Raw genomic sequence first — 17,478 nt, 5'->3', positions numbered from 1 at the left:
TTTTCCTTGCTGACAAAACAGATGAGAAAAAGCTAGAGGAGGGGAGATCTGTGCTGGCTCATGGTTTCAGAGTTTTAGTCCGAAGTCAGCGCCTCCATTGCTTTGGGCCTGTTACAAAGCAGAAAATCATGATGGGGAGGGCTTGGCAGAGAAGAGCTGCTCACCTCAGGTGGTCAAGAAGGGGGGGGCACCACAGGTCCCTGAGGACCTGCTCCTTCAAGTAGCTCCTGCCTCCTACAGCCTCCACCCTGCTCTGCTGTGAAGCCCTCAGGTTAATGCACTCAGAGGGCAGAGCGCTCATGATCCAGTTTCCCAAGAGCTGTCCCTGAACACTGCTGCCCTGGGGACCAGCTTTCAAGCCGTGAGCCTTTGGGAGACGTTCCAGATCCAACGCATGCCACAGTCTGATGGCAGATATGGACCATCATCTGCTGAGAACAGTCTGGCTTAAAGGGTGTCCAGTTATGTTGTTAACCTGGTGACTTGCATTCCAGTAACCCAGAGACTCAGCAGAAGAAACAGGAGAGACTCTTGGAAGCTCAAGGTTGTCATCTGCCGTTATCTCTTCTATTAACACGTGTTTCTTTCTCTTGATAACTTTCTTTAATGTATGTGGCAGCTGTATAAAGACAGGGATAAAGCAACAACACTACCAGCCCCCTTCGTAATTAAGCCTTCTGTAAGAGCAAAGTTGGGAGAACGATCGGTATGTTGTGTTGTTCAGTACCGTAACTTCTCGTTCTTCTGGTTGTACATGATGTAGAATTACACAGATCATGTAATCATATATCCTACCCTCCCTTAAGTCCCCTCTGTCTAGTCTGAAGTACTTCTATCTTTCCTAGCCTGCACCCACCCCCCGCATTGTGAATTAGCATCCACATATCAGAAGACATTTGGCCTTTGGTTCTTTGGGATTGACTTATTTCACTTAGCTTGATATTCGCCAGCTCCATTTACCAGCAAATGCCATCATTTTTTCCCTTATGCCTGAGTAGTTTCTTATGTGTATATATACCATGTTTTACTTACCCAAGCAAATGTCGAGGGGCACCTAGGGTGGTTCCTATAGCTTAGGTATTTATTGTGAATTGAGCTGCTGTAAACATTGATGTGAGTGCATTACTGTAGTATGCTGATTTTTAAGTCCTTTGGATATAAACTGAGGAGTGGGTCAAATGTCAAATGGTGGTTCCATTTCTGGTTTTCTGAGAAATCTCCATACTGCTTTCCAGACTGGTTGCACCAATTTGCAGTCCCACCAGCAGTGTATGAGTGTGCCTTTTCCCCCATATCTCTGCCAACGTTTATTGTTGCTTGTATGCTTGATAATGGCCATTCTCTCCCTCCCTCTCCCTCCCTCCCTTCCTCCCTCCCCCCCTCTCTCTCCTCTCTCTCTCTCTCTCTCTCTCTCTCCCTCTCCCTCTCCCTCCCCCCCTCTCTCCCCCTCCCCCTCTCTCTCCCCCTCCCCCTCTCTCTCCCCCCTCTCTCTCCCCCTCCCCCTCTCTCTCCCCCTCCCTCCCTCCCTCCCTCTCCTGAAGCTTAAGATACAGTCAGAGCCATCAGTCAGCATCAGTCTCATGTCAACTGAGGTAGAGGCACCTGGACTCCCTGAACTCAGATGGACCCATCTTTCCAAGCCAGTCTTGATTTCTGTCTGACCCACATAAATCTACAGCCTCTAGCAGGGTCTAGTCCTGGGCTCTGTGCAGTCCAAACGTTGCTCTCATGAACTTGTAAAACTTAAAAACACAGTATGTCGGGGTGGGAACCAAGAGGACTGACCGGCACCCCAGTTGCTGGAGGAGTCACAGACCCTAAAGGTGCTTCACCTGTTGGCTTGGTGCAGCTGCTGGCAGAATGGGCTACTTTGAATCCCATTTCTGACTTCAAAACTGTAGAAATTAAGACTTTCTTTTTTGTTATTTAATGTGGTACTTGGGATTAAACCCAGGGCCTTCTGGAGGCTGGGCAATGCTTTACCCCAAACTATATACATATATATATATATCTTGTTCCTAAAGCTTTCAACAAACTATGACAAAGAATAGTTTGCTGGTTGGACAGCCCTCAGAACCAGAAGGTTCAGAAAGCTCCGCTCCACAGCAGGGCAGATGGTGCTTAGGGACACAAGACCTGATTGGCTGCCCACTGGCAGCAACAAAATTGGCCGGCTTGTGCTGGGCTGGAACTCAGCTGTCCATTACAAAAGTGGACCCTGAGTTAGGCCTTCATCTAGCCCATCACATGTGGACTCAAGATACAAAAGCCACCTTGGGCCAAATTTAGCAATTGCAAAAAATATAACTAGATTCTCTGTTTCTGCCACCAAAGAGAATAGATTTCTCTGATGCTTAAATTCACTTGTGTGGAACACCCAAACGATCAGCTCATACAAGCCAGTTTCTGCATGTCGCTTTCTCCATAACTTATCCACGAAGGAAGCAAAACAAAGCTAAAAGCTAGCAAAGGGGAAAGTTAAAGGTAGAGAAGGTAGAAAAATGGAATTCACTGTTCTTCTACCACCACTGGTAGGATCCACCTCTGCAGGCAGGGAAAGCCTTGCCTGAGCTGAGCCTCCCTGCAGAGCTGAGCCTCCCTGCAGAGCTGAGCCTCCCTGCAGAGCTGAGCCTCCCTGCAGAGCTGAGCCTCCCTGCAGAGCTGAGCCTCCCTGCAGAGCTGAGCCTCCCTGCAGAGCTCCGCCTCCCTGCAGAGCTCCGCCTCCCTGCAGAGCTCCGCCTCCCTGCAGAGCTCCGCCTCCCTGCAGAGCTCCGCCTCCCTGCAGAGCTCCGCCTCCCTGCAGAGCTCCGCCTCCCTGCAGAGCTCCGCCTCCCTGCAGAGCTCCGCCTCCCTGCAGAGCTCCGCCTCCCTGCAGAGCTCCGCCTCCCTGCAGAGCTCCTCTCAGCCCAGGGGACACCTTGAAGACTGTCAGAGTGACTCCATGACTAAAATAAATACATCATAAGGATTCCATTTAATTCATTAACTTACAAGCAAACCAGAAAACCGTTTTTTCCTGTCAAAGGAGAATCAAAAGAACACAGTGACAGAAATGCCAAAGACAAGAATTATTTGCATTACTAAGAGTTTTCTACTTAGTTGTCACTAGATCAGAAACAGTGACAGACAGGGAACCCTACCCCTGAAGCGTGTGTGGTGAGCAGTGCTGTGTTCCAGTTTTCCCCCCAGCCCTGACTTCATAACTGTTACCTTTGGGCTCTTTTTTCAGATTTTTTTTTCTCTTTAGTTACGCATGACAGTGTATTTTGATATACATAGAGTATAACTTCTATTCTTGTGGTGTACATGATGTGGAGTTACACTGGTCATGTGTTCATATATGAACGTTATGTCCAATTGGTTCCGTTTTCTCCATTTCCATTCCTCCTCCCTCCTTTCATTCCCCTTTGTCTAATTCAATGAATGTCTATTCTCCCCCCAGCACACACACACACTCTCGATTGTTAGCATCTGAATATTAGAACATTTAGCCTTTGGTTTTGTGGGATTGGCTTATTTCACTTACTATGATAGTCTCCAGTTCCATCCAATTACTGGCAAATGCCGTAATTTCATTCTTAAGGCTGAGTAGTATTCCATTGTGTGTATATACCAGTTTCTTTATCCATTTATCTGTTGAGGGGCACTTAGATTGGTTCTGTAGCTTAGCTATTGTGAATTGAGCCGCTATAAACATTGATGTAGCTGTGTTGCTGTAGTATGCTGACTTTAAATCCCTGGGGTATAAACTGAGGAGTGGGATAACTGGGTCAAATGGTGATTCCATTCTAAGTTTTCTGAGGAATCTATACTGCTTTCCATGGTAGTTGCATCAATTTGCAGTCCCACCAGAAATATATGAGCATTCCTTTTCCCTATACCCTCACCAACAGTTATTATTACTTGTATTATTTAAAAATTTTTTTTTAGTTGTAAGTAGACTCAGTACCTTTACTTTATTTTATGTGGTGCTGAGAATCGAACCCAGTGCCTCACGTGTGCTAGGCAAGCACTCTACCACTGAGCCTGTCCGTTACTTGTATTCTCGATAACTGCCATTCTGACTGGATTAAGATGGACTCTCAGTGTAGTTTTATTTGCATTTCTGTAATGCTAGAGATGTTTCACGCTTTTTCATATATTTGTTGAGCACTCATTTTTCTTCTGTGAAGGGCCTGCTCACTTCCTTTGTTGGGCTGTATTTACCATCTCTCTCTCCATGTCTTCATCCACCAAGCTTCTCATCTTTCAGTTTGTTTCCAAGTAGTTGCAGACATCAGTAGCTGTCATGTTCTTAGGAGCTTCGTTGATTAGCCAGAGGAATCATTCTGCATATGTTTTCCAATCTCTTGCTCAAACTATCAGGAAGCGGATCCACGTGCTGTTACTGTAGATTGCTCTTTTTACTCACTGGCACACGGGCCAGGTCATTTGTCTCACAGCCTTGGCAGGTGCCATCTCTCTGGCACACTCCAAGGGGGTACGCACCACACTCTGTGGGCACTTGCCTCTCAGGTCCTGTAGCTGGCCTGAGGAAAGAACCTTGGGTCTTCCAGATTTCTCTTTAGCTATCTGCAAGCCAGAGGGATGCAGAAGAACAGTATTCTTTTGTATGATCACTTTCTTACCTTCCCTCTATTTTTTCCTTCTCTTTAGGGTTTGGAGTTTCTTTATAGAGATAGTTGCTCTCCCAGGGCCTGGGACGTGCTGCCGTGGCCCTGTTGACTTGGAATTGTTCAAGCTGTACTTCACCCCCGCCCTATGGAGGTCTCAATTTGTTTGAATGATATTAACAGATACGACATTAGAGACTGATAGGTAATATGAAATATATGCATTGATCTGTAGAAATTGACTTTCATCTCCAGTTTTTCATTGATGCATTTATGATAAATATCAGACAAATGTTTGCTGTCCTCCAGGCCCTGCCCTGGGGGTTGGAATGCAGCAGTGCTTTCTGTCTGAGCAAGTGCCTGCTCTCAGGAGCTCACGGGAGGGGACCTGGACATGCTGTCCTTTTTCCTGGCTTTTCCCAGTGGGTTTTCAAGGTTCACCGTGTTGGAGCACGTACCAGAGTGCCCGTGCTTCCTCAGCCTGGGTGGTTTTCCGTTGTGTGTCTGCCAGCTTTTGTTAGTTCTTCATCTGTTGAATGATGTGGGTTGAGCCCAGCTGTGACTGTCTCAGTTTGTGTGCTGGGGACTTTGTCCCCAGTGCCCGGGGTGGGACCTTCGTGAGGATTAGTGTGTTCATCCCTAGAGCACTTCTACTGCAGCAGCGAGCCCTTCTGCCTTCTGCCATGGGACGCCTCCCCAAGAAGAGCCTTCCAGGGCTGGCCCCCCAGTTCCAGTCTTCCCAGTCTGCAGGACTGGGTAGAATGAATTTCTCCTCTTCAGAACATACCTGTCTGATGTCCCAGCACCACAATCAGAGGAAGCCTGGTGTTCGGCCTTGGGCTGCCCCCACTGTCACTCTGGTGGAGTCGCCGTTCCCTTTGTTGCATACCCAGCCCCGCAGCACAGAAGGCTTCACCGACCTGCTCCTTCCCGCTGCTGTCTTCCACTCTGTTTGTGGGTGTTGTTGAACAGCCGACCTGGCGGGCTGGAGGCTGCTGTCACTGAGGTGGGATTCCAGTTCCGGGAGAGCATGTTTTCTCGTGCTTGCTGCCCGCGTGCTTGTCTTCTCTGCCCACTTTTTAAATTAGGGCTTTGGCCTTTTTTACCACAGTCCACGTGGCCAGCCCATCAGGGTGTGGCCGGCAGTGTTGGCTCCCGTCCCTGGGTTGCCCTTTCCCTCTCCTGGAGACTTCTTTCCTGTGGGGCCTGTCTGGTTCCACAAGTCCCAGTCCTCCTCTGCCTGAGCTCTCGGTCCCATATTCAAGGGACCGTTGTCAGGTCTAACACCATGAAGTTTTTCATGTAGGAATTTTATATTTTTATTCTTAAACATAGGTATTTGGTCTCTTAAGTTGATTTTTATACATGGTGTAGGGGGAGGGTCCGGCTTTCCCTTTTCCATGTGTATGTCCAGTGTTCTGGCACCATTTGTTGAAGACACTGTCATCACCCACTTGTGTCCTTGTGAAAAGAACCCGCTGACCCAGAGGCAAGCCTTTATTTCCAGGTGGCTTGCCTGTCCCTGTGCCTGCCCCCCGTAGTTCAGATGTGTCGCTCTGCAGCCTGGTTCTGGACCTGGGAATGTGGGACTCCTGGAATCCCACAGGAGTTTGGGGGAGGCCTTTTTTCATTTCTGCAAAAACAGAGTAAAAGACCATTGGGCTTCTGACGGGCCTCGGCTTGCCTCTGTGGGAGCCCCTGGGGTGTGCTGCTGTCTTAACAGTGTCAGCTCACATGTGAACGTGGAACGGTTTCCTGTACTTGGGTCGACTTTACTGGGCTTCAGCAATATATTTTTAATTTTCAAGGCATAAATCTTGTACCTTGGTTAAGTTTATTTTCAAGTATTTTATTCTTTTTGATATTTTAAATGGAACTGTTTTCTTAGTTTCCTCTTTGAATTGTTTCTCATTTATACTAATATAATTGACTTTTATGTGTTGGTTTTATATCCTGCAACTTGTTGAATTATTAGTTACTGGGGTTTTTTTCTGGATTCTTCAGGGCTTTCTGCATATAAATTAATCTCATCAGTGAGCAGATAGTTCTTCTTTATCTGGATCTCACTGGTTTCTTTTTCTGGCCTCATCACCTGGTGAGAGCAGAGGTTTATTTTGAAGGCGTTAGATTTGAGATCCTTATTAGACTCCGGGGCACATGCCAGGAAAGGGGAACACAGGGAATAGGGCCCTGCTGCAGATGTGACGCTGGGAACTGCCTCCAGGTACTCTGAAGCTGGTGTGTAAGCCAGAGGGCCACCACCAGGAGGGAGCTGGGGTGTAAACCAGAGGGCCACCACCAGGAGGGAGCTGGGGTGTAAACCAGAGGGCCACCACCAGGAGGGAGCTGGTGTGTAAGCCAGAGGGCCACAGCAGGGGCTGGTGTGTAAGCCAGAGGGCCACAGCAGGGGCTGGCGTGTAAGCCAGAGGGCCGGCAGCAGGCGGGGGGCTAGCGTGGGTCAGGGGGAAGCACGGGGAGGAGGCCTCGACTACACAGCTCCAGTAATGGAGAGTTCCCTTGTCAGTGTCCCATTGCTGGTGTCCTGAGATGGGCACCCCCTACAAATGGAACACCACAGGTTTCTTTAGGGTGGTGCCACAGAGCCATTTTGGGTGGTGCATCACGGTGCACCTTTGATTCCTGTCTGGATGGTACTGAAGAGCAGGCCTGGGTTTTGGCCACCGGTGTTTGATAACCAGAGATGCCGTGGAAAGCCCTGGTCTCCACCTGACCCAGGGAGCTGCGTGTGGGGTTCCACGTGTGGAGTATGAAATACAGAAGAGCTAACTGTGGAATATTCCGGGAGGCTGGCAGAAGGACGGGCAGCAGTCGCCAGTCCTCGGGTTTGTGCTCCCCCCACGTTCTTCCTCTGCCTCCCAGACGTCGGGTCCCTCCAGGCCTGCCGTCTGTCAGCCTGTCTGTCCCTCATGTGCTGCATGCTGGCCATTCAGGACATGAGTGATGTGAGTGCCTGGCTAAGGGTCATGCCCCACAGTCGGCCACGTTGGAGGCACCTCGTGTGCACCAGGGAACCCACGGGTCATGAGGATTCAGGTAAATACAAGCCATAAAACGTTCAGTAATAAATGATTCAGTGTAGTTGCAGGATATAAAATCGACACACAAATCAGTTGTACTTTTGTTAGTTTCCATTTTGTGTTGTTTACTACAAAGATTAAAATGTACACCAACAGACTCCCAGAGAGTGTACTTTGGGCTCAATAGGTCACCAAATTGTCAGGAAAAAAAAATATATATATATATATTATTATTATTATTATTATTATTGGTTCTGGCTGGTACAGTTACAGAGGATTCATATTTTATTATTTTCTATAGCGTTTGAGCTTTTTTACAGTAAGTGTGCATTTATTTCTGAGTATTTAGTCTTCTAAGAAAACATGTACATCTCCAGTCGGTAGCAAACGCCAGCACTGTAAGCAAGGCCCGTGCTTCTCTGTGGGGCCTGCTGACCCACACCTACATCTGCAGGGCTAGTGTGGTCACCAGGGAGCCTCGGGCAGGCCATCCTCGAAGTTCTCACCACTCACAACCAGGTCTGCATGTCCATGTGGCCAGAGGCCCTCCAGCCAGTAGGTGGACATCTCTCTCCTACTTCATGTCTGGATTATTTGGGATGGGTTTGGGAATAGTATCTTAATTTCTATCTTGTGGGCTGTTTCTCCCGGGAATATAGAGGGTTTTTTTCTTTGATATATGTTTTAATGTTTGTTTTTAAGTGATGTAACTTTTCAAAAACAGTATTAAAGTTTATTTCTGTGAGAAAAACATTTTTTTTACTGTTTTTTTTTGTTCCTTCTCTTTTGAAATCTCTAGCCAACGAGAACATTAGTCATGACCAGCATGTCATCCGAGTAAGTCCTTGTTCTTTTCATAACTTTCTGTTCAATGTGAAATCTGGTCGTCCTCCTTGCTTGCATTCTGTAGTTCTGTGCGCTTTGGGGCAGTTACAGGTCTGTACTGTGTCACTTTTATTGGATGTAATTAATATGTGAGTTAGAAAATCATTGAAAACTAAAACTGGCTGAAGGGGAGTCCATATTTGTTCCTAGATTTTAAAAAAGTTCATCACTTTCTCATTAAAGAATTTAAAAAGAAAACTAGTATTTAGGCCATAGTCTTGATTTTTGTTTTTGTTTTTCCTAATCCTGGAGAGCTGAGGGGTGTCCAGGCAGTGTGGGGGGGGTGGCCTGTCCTTGCTGTTCCTGGGCCTGCTGAGCTCCTGATGGCATTGCCTGCCCTCCCTCCCACACAGGTTCAGTGAGTGGAGCAGCACCAGCCGGCACTTTGCTGAAAGGTCTCCAGGAGCCCTGGGTAGAGCCTTCCTGAATCCGTGTCAGGCAGCCATCTTCGCATCTTGCCGAAGGGTTAATGGCTTGCTGGCCTGCGCTTATCATCTCCCTTAAACATTTAGTGCAGCAGAGAGCATCCAACAAAAACACAGGGCTATATTCCCTGGGACAGATTGTTGAATTCCTATTTGAAGGGGAAAACGATGTTTTTTATATACCATCATAGGTTTTGAGGTTTTAAGATATGCACCAAAACATTCGGCATGTTGCTGAAAAATTCACTGCAGGAGAGCGCATGTGTGGGCCACATTCTGAAGCAGGCTCCTTTTCCTGCCCGTGGTATGGAAATGAAACAACTGATTCTTTAAAAACTGGTCATCATGTAGTTGTGGGGGGGAGCTCGCTTTTAATTTTTGTAAATATATTATGAAATATATTGAACATTTTAAACAGTAATACAGATGTAATATTGAATACGGGCATAATGTTTTAAAAGTCCACATTTGTTCCTAGGTTTAAAAAAAAGTTTATCATTTTCTTATTAAAAAATTTAAAAAGAAAATTTTCATTTAGGCCATATTCTTGTTTTTTTTTGGTTTTTGGTTTTTTTTTAATCCTAGAATGCTGTGTGCCTTAAGAACGAGACCTGGGCAGTCTGATACTGCAAGGTCTGTCCAGGTCTAAAGCTACTTCTAGTCATTTGCACATCTGCTGGTAGCCGGCGGACTGGCAATGGAGAAAATCAGATATTCAGAAATTAGTTATTTAGATTACTTTAGAGGGGTTTACTTATTTTTGCTGTTAGTTTCTTTTATCTTATTTGTCCTTACTTTTTTCTATATTTAATAATTTTGACTACATTCTTGGCCCCATCTCCCCTGGTGCAGATGGTGCTGGACTGGGTTCTGACCCTCTCGTCTCTGCCCTGCAGAGCCCAAGGTGTTACAGCCTTGCCTCACAGGTGAAGCACCTGACCACCAGAGGTGGACAGTGCATGGAGATCAGCTGAGATCAAGAGCCACACTCAGGGGGGGAAGCTGTGCCAGCATGGAAGACTGCCTCTGCCCCCTAGTCACCTGTGCAGAGGGCAGACGCTCACTTCTTAACCTGCTGAGTGGGGCTCGGGTGGCATTTCAGGTCCTGGCATCTCCCCACGGATTCCCAAGCCGTGCTGGGAGGGGGAGAGAAGGGCACATTAGAACTGAGAGTCTTGGGAAGGTCATTGTGAGATAGGAGAGACCTGAGAGTCATTTGCTCAGAAAGTTAGAACATTTAAAAAGAAAGTTTGTAAGGCATTAAGAGAAGATGATGAACAGTACTTTGTGAAAGGTGCTTTCTGTCAAATTTGCTCTAAGCTTTGGTAGGATGACTTAATAAAAAGTTTTTTTCCTCCTTTAGGAGAAAAACTGAGTTTGACACTCAAAAAGTGTTATATTTTGGTTGGGTTTGTGGCTCAGCAGTAGAACACTCGCCTAGCACATGCGAGGTCCTGGTTCGATCCTCAGCACCACATACAAATAAATAATACACTAAAGGTATTGTGACCAACTACAACTAAAAAATAAAACAAAAAAGTTATATTTTCACAATAAGCATTTGGTGCTGACCATGCCCACGTGGGATCACACATGCCCAAGAAGTGGGTAATTGGGTGGAGGGGAGAGCTCTGGGCTGGTGTCAAATGTTTCTGATGCTGACTCTGTCCCTCCTCCACCCAGCGACCCTGTGAAAGCGTGTATGACCTTAGGGCCTTTTTTTCTGGGCCATTAAAACAGATGAATTGGAATTGAGATCTGAAGATTTATTCTCTAAATCTCATTTCACTAATTTTTTAAAAATTAAGGCATGAACACAATATCCAAAACTGGCTTAACACCTTAGCTTCCCTAAGCTTCTAATTATTCAATGTAACCACCTTGATTTATGTGCAGCAGACGTTCATTTTGTGTCCTCCTTTGACAGGAAGCAGAATATCATCATCCAGGTGGTGGATAAATTAAAAGGCTTTTCCTTTGCGCCAGAGGTCTGTGAGACCACCACCCACGTGCTGGCCGGGAAGACGCTGCGCACCCTGAACATACTGCTGGGCATTGCACGTGGCTGCTGGGTGCTCTCCTACGAGTGGGTAAGCCCTGTGCTGGAGCTGCTGCTCTTATGGGTGTTGGATGGGTGCGGTGGTACACAGCGATGGCCCTGGGAGCCGACCAGGGCGCCCTCCAGCCAGTGCAGAGGAGGCCGTGAGGCAGGAGGGCAGGGCCACTGGAGCCCCTCAGCGGTGATGAGACCTGAACACACTTGCACTGGGAACGCCAAGCACGTTTTCTTACACTCAAACGAGCCTTGCTCTGTTGTTTGACCAAGAAATAATGTGACCTGTGCTAGTGACAGTTTGGAAAGCCAACAGAATCCAGCAACTGTTTTCACAGATGGACTTACTTAGGATGGAACATGTTCATTCAATCCCATTGGACACGATTGTCTTGCACACATCTATCTGTGGCATTATTTGCCCTTATTTCGGTGCATTAAGGTTACTTTTTAAAAATCATCATTTTCAAAACTCATAAAGATTGAAGTGTTCTGCTCTTCCTCCTGTTTTTACTTTGACCTCAGCCTGAGGTCACTGTGGACATCCCTTTGCTGGTCGGGTACTTGTTGTGTGTTCCACTGTCCACCCTCCTCTACCCCCACGGATGTTATATTAATACTTTACTCATTTAAGCCAGTGGAATTATACTGTGCACACAAACCACAGATGTGCTTTTAAGAATGGCCCTAGTTGTTTTCCTTTGTTGTAACTTGGCCCTGAAACACTCTTACAAGTAAGAGGTCCAAGAGCTTAGTGCTTAAAGTCACAAAGTACGAAAGGTTGGAATTCTAGAAAAATGTGCCGTTTGCGTTGGTGGCAGCTAGGGATTACCTTACCTGAGTACTAGCACAGCTTTTTGTTTGTTTTTATGAGATAGAACTTAATTCTAGTTTCAGTGCATGAATTCCCTGTTTGCTTCCAATTTAGAAAGTGTCTTCTTCACTCAGCTCCTTCCTTCATGCTTCAGAGGAAAGCCATCTTCGTTTTTCATGAATATATGTGTCTGAGCTGGATCCTGTACCCAGGCTATTCTTCTGAGACTTTGAGCTGTCCAGAGAAAGCAAACGAGAATTTAGCATTGGCCGTTGGCCCTGGACATCTGTAGGCCTCTGCTCAGGTCTGGCACTGATCAGTGCTTTCCACTGATTGTCCATGAAAGCAGAACTGGAAGGAAATGTAGATGGTGCTGACTCTGCCTGAGTTACCTGCTCAAAGTGGGCAAGGACATTATCAGTGTTATTTGCAGTAATGGGGACAGAACCCAGGACCTCGGGCATACTGGCAAGGACCGTGCCACTGTGCTACACCCCCAGCTGTCAAACACATTATTTAATAAACTAATGTTTGGGCTACACTCCTGCCTGGAATGAAGAACATGAAGCAGAGAAGTGAATGATGGCAGCACACGTGGAACACGAAGGAAAAGACAGAAAAAGCTGTGTTCACAGGCATCACGGCGTCCGTGTGCTCAACTGCAGGAAACCTGCTGAGAGGTCTTAGAGCCAGGAACTGAGTTTAACAAGTCGTCAGGATGCAAGTCAAAATAACAAAGTGTAAGCCCATTAATGTGTGTGCAGGACCTGTATGTTGACAATGCTATAATGCTGATTTAAAAAAGATCGAACATCGATAATTAAACTCCATCAAAACGGGAAAATTTCACTCTGTGAGGAACATTAGAAAGGAACTGCAGAGGCCTTTCAATAGTACTAATATTTGCCAATCTAGTATCTGACAAAAAACTTACATCCAGAATATGTAAAGAACTCTCAAAATTCAAGAATAGAGCCCAAATAAATTTTTTTAAGCAACATCTCACCAAAGATCCACAGATGGCAAATAAGTACGTGAACAGATGCCCAATTCCACTAGTCATTAAAGAAATGAAGAGTATAATAAGATACATTACATTTCTACTAGAATAGCCGCAATGATTACTCTGGGGCAGATATTTGTCCCAGAGATATGAAAGCTTATGTTCACACAGAAATCTGCATGAGTGTGTGTAGCTTTTGTAGCTTTACTTAAAATCACCCAGATATGATTATGAACACAAATGTTCCTGGGCAAGTGAATGGATGAGCAAACGGGTCCATGCATACAGTGGAAAGTTTGTGGGTGGTAGAGACATGCCATGTGAAACTTGGGTGACCCTCTGTTGCATTATGCTGAACGGAACTCGCCATGCCCCGAGGTCAGGTATGGTGCAGTCCTGTCTGCCTTGTTCTGGAAGGAGGGAAGCACTGGGAGAGAAAGGTGAGTGGTCCAGGAGTTAAGGCAGGCGTGGGTCTGGATATAGAAGCAGCACCGAGACGTCCGAGGAGCTAGAACTGCCGTGTTCTGTGGGTCAGCCCACAGAGGACTGTGCACACGTGCTCACAGGAGCAATGAGTTGGAAAACCTGTGAAAAGTTCACGTAGCCTCTTCAACCACTGCCTCTGGCCTGGATGCCTCCCGTCGGCATTTAATGTTGACATCATCCCTTCTACCTTAAATTTAATTTAAAAACAACTTTGCCTGGATTTCTTGACCTTCTGTGTCCCTTTCTCCTCCTCTTACATGGCAAATGTCACAAGTCCTTGTCTCCTTGACCCCAGATCTGGCTTCCAGGCAGTGATCCCATGTGGCTCTCCTGCTGTGCAGGATAGAGGGTGACCTCTATCCACTGCATCCGTTTCTTAGTTACACAGCATCACAGACGATTCATAAAGCCTATACATGAGCTGGACAAAAGATAAAGCCAGCATCGTGGTCTCCCCCCAGACCAGGGCAGAGCCTGTCCACACTCTACAAGGCTCGCGTATACTCGTCTCCACTGCCTTGAAGGGACTCTGTCTTGACTTTCATGGGGATCAAGCCTTGCTTTTAGCATTTGCAAAACATAGCTCAGTAGTCCTGTTTTTCTGCTCTTTTCATGATGCAGTCATACTGAATTTCGTTGGAGTTAGCCCAATTGCAGAAAGGAGTCCTGTTCAGTGTGTGGTACCCATGTGAACCAGATCCTGAGGGTGGGAGGGTCCACTGCTCCCAAATGTGGCTTCCTGTGGGCCTGCCCTTCTCCCCACAGGATCCTGGGCCTCCAGGTCTGGGCTGTGCAGTGCCTAGGGAGATCCTGTAAAGATCTGCCCCAGGTCCAGACGGGGAGGGGTACATTGCTAAACATGCTGCCTCCCAAGTGACAGGATGGCTCTGCTTGTGCTGCGAGGAGGGAGAGGGACAGAAGCGCCCCCTCCTAAGGGGGAAGTGGTAGGGACCCACTGTGTTCCACCTCTGGGGCCCTTCTCCGTGGCTTGGGGAGAGGGTTCATGCCTGTACCGAGGCTCCTGACCGCGACGTCCAGCTTCCTCTCCTAGTAAGCAGATTCGCTAAGCACACGGTGTAGCAGTCCAGTCTGTCCCCAGCCCTGGACCGGTGCAGGACAGGATGCACGTGGCACCCTCCGAGCAGGAAAGGGACCTGAGCTTGTGTGTCTGACTCCTTCTAACCCACTTAGTATTTTCACATTATTGGACAGATTTATCACTTGATGTTTCAGCAGCAGTTTATTTACTTTTATAAAGAAAAGCTGATTTTGGCTCAAATTCAGTGTTTTAAAAAGCCGATGACAGTTATTTCTTAAGTACCCATCACAGGGCCGTGGTGTTGCCACCTTGCAGATCCTACCCCTCCACGCAGACTTGGGTGCTCCTCCTCATCTCCCTATGGACTTCTCTCTCCCACCATTTCCAGTGACAGGCTGCCCCGGGCTTGTCCTTAGCCCCCGTCCTTGTCTTTCCCCCCTCTCTGGTCTCGCTCAGCCTAGTTCACCAGGAGTTACAAACTCGGAAGGTGTCTTCAGGAGCAGAGCAGGTGGGGGACTTCCCGGGGCGGGGCAGGGATCAGGACCTTCAGTTACACAGGGAGACACAGCTGTATCAGTGTCGTGGAAGCTCCTCCCACATGCCCTTCTTGGTGAAACCCCACGTCGTGACTGGGGTAGCATTTAGTGCTGGTGCTCACCTTTATAGCCACAGCACAGACGGCCTCCGTCCCCAGGTCACTCTGACAGCTGCTCACTGAGTTTACGAGGATGTCCTGTGTGCCCGTCTAAGAAGGCATCTGACCCCATCATCACCCCGAGTCGCCAGGCTGCTGCAGAATGCTGCCCACACCTGCTATGTGTCCAGCTGCACTGCCCACCGAGAGCTGCCGTCCCTCTGCACGTGCTGATCTCCTTTCAGCTGTCCCTCTTCCAGGAGCTGAGGAGCAGGCCCAAGGTTCCCATCCGCAGAAACCGCTGGGAGCAGTCGGTGCCTTTTCAGTAACACTGGTCGACATTGAGGTGGTGGTTTGCGTGGTTGTCTGGTGTCCATCTGCCTGTAGATGGTAGCCACATGAGCACAAAGACCCCCCGTCTGGCTGCTCACCCTCTCCCCTGCTCCTGAGTGTAACACTGAGGAGAGCTGATGGCGCTCCTCTCCTGTCTCACTGTGGCCGGCCGAGTTCTCTCCAGGAGGCTAAGGAAAGCCCACAGCAGTTACTTAGTCTCACCAAAGTGGAGTTTGGTGACAGTCCGTCTAGGTGCCTGACACATGTGTGTCGAACCCAGCCCCCACCCACATCAGCAGGCCACATGCCCCTCCCCCGGGGGATGACACAGGATGGCCAAGTCTCCTTGATGACAGGAGCACTCTGCCTCCCCGTCACCACCATTTGTCAGGAAGCAGCATATTCACAAATGTGGGTCTTATTCTGTGCCCCCCACAGTTACTAGTGCGTTAATCCCATACGAGCAGTAGACCGTGGTTCGTGGAGTTCGGGGTTGATAGCTCTTAGTTTATTTGAATTGTATAAGAATAAACCCTCAGAAGGTTCAGAAGGCCCCTGAACACGGAGGCAGAGCCCGAGGTGACGTGTGGACAGGCCAAGGAGCACTGAGGAGTTCCCAAGCTCAGGCTGGGGGAGCGCCCAGGGAGGTCCCCTAGGAGGGACCAGCTTGCCAGCACTTGACCTGGGACTTCCCACCTGCCAGAAGACAGGGCAGGAGCGCGGACGAGGGAAGCCTGAGGAGGCAGCCCCGCAGGACGGCTCGGCTGCCTTGGCCACGGGGCCTTCCATGAGAGGTGCTGGCCGGGTGCAGCCGCAGGGAAGGGCAGTGCTCTGGCCCCCAAATGTCCTGCGGCCCTGGGGCCCGAGAGCGTCCCTTGGGGAGCGTGTCTGACACAAGCCGCATGTGTGGCAGCGTGGGGTTAGTACACCAAAGACCACCAGTGTGTGCGACACAGTGGCCTCAGGAGCAGTAAGGCGGCCGCCTGGAATTAACCAACTTCTGCTTTACTAAGCCACCGACAAGCAGGGTCCTCCGTGGACTTGACTCCTGGCAGGCCACAAGTTTTATCTCGTGCCTCACCAGGGTCCTGGTGAGGAATAGCTGTTCAGAGAACCGGGAATTGTGTGTAAACGTGACACTGAGAACACACATCCACACACTCGTAGACGTGCACGTCGGCTCCCCACTGAGCTTCCTGCGTGTTTCTGTTCCACTATCGCTGTCATTTACGGAGTTCAGGCAGCAGAGCATTTACATCAGAGTTATTCTGAAATAGCAGGAGCTCCTCAGAACTGTAACTCAAGACCCAGCTGTTTTAACCCTTCCAGGATGGTGACGTGAAGCAGTGGAAACACTCGGCACACTGCAGGTAAGAGCCAGCCTGCAGCCGCTGCCATGTTCCTGCCAGGTGCTCAATGCGCATTTGTCCCCAGGTGCAACGGGAACGCACATGCTGAACAGCTGGGTGCTGGCGCTTGCCACATCTGGACTTGGTGGGATTCTCAGGCTGACAGCTCTTTGTGGGGCAGAGCCGATCTATTTGGTAGACTGTGCCACCTGAGGGTGAACCTGCACGGTGTCGTGACAGACTGGCGAGGACTGAGAACACAGCCGCTGTTACCTTCTGGCAAAAATAGCTTTCTGATTTCACCCAAACAGGCTACTAAAATCAGTGGCCATCTGTCGTCACCACAGTTGTTATACACAAAAAGAATGCAGGATTCTTAAAATTAAAAAAATGTTCTGGACAGTGAAAGTTCTGCCGTGGACCTGCACAGCCATGGCCAGTGCTTGGGCTGTCCATCAAAGCCCATAACTGCTGCAGCCCACAAGAGAGTAAGCCCTGGTACCTACAGCAACAGGAGACACTTGGCAGGGGAAGAGGACTCCGCAATGAGGCTGCAGGGGGGTGCAGCAAGGTGGATGGCGGGCTGTGTGTCTGGGCCATCCCTTAGGGGCCAAGAAGAGGGCTGGGTCCTTACCTGGAGCTAGCTCAGCATTGTTGGAACCACTCGCCTCAAAGCCGCCCTAACAGACATTCCTTTCACTTCTCTGAAACCATCAAGCGCTGTCGCTCAGGCCACCTCTTAGGATCCTGAGAATGTGGTCCTCCTTCTGTAAACAACTGTGGGCGTTCCCCCAACTCCACCGGCC

General features: G+C 48.5%; 1 protein-coding gene across 2 annotated transcripts in view; it reads left to right on the top strand.

Annotated features, from left to right (window-relative positions):
• Window positions 1-17,478, top strand: part of Mcph1 (microcephalin 1) — a 191,138-nt gene that overhangs the window by 56,063 nt on the left and 117,597 nt on the right. For both annotated transcript variants that reach the window (XM_077792557.1, XM_077792558.1), the window contains 2 exons: window positions 8,451-8,488; window positions 10,889-11,051. In XM_077792557.1, coding sequence (XP_077648683.1) covers window positions 8,451-8,488; window positions 10,889-11,051 — 201 coding nt within the window. The remainder of the gene's footprint in view (window positions 1-8,450; window positions 8,489-10,888; window positions 11,052-17,478) is intronic.

The sequence above is a fragment of the Urocitellus parryii genome, chromosome 14 (genome assembly GCF_045843805.1).
Source record: "Urocitellus parryii isolate mUroPar1 chromosome 14, mUroPar1.hap1, whole genome shotgun sequence".
NCBI classification, from domain to species: domain Eukaryota; kingdom Metazoa; phylum Chordata; class Mammalia; order Rodentia; family Sciuridae; genus Urocitellus; species Urocitellus parryii.
This window is presented reverse-complemented; position numbering and strand designations above follow the sequence as displayed.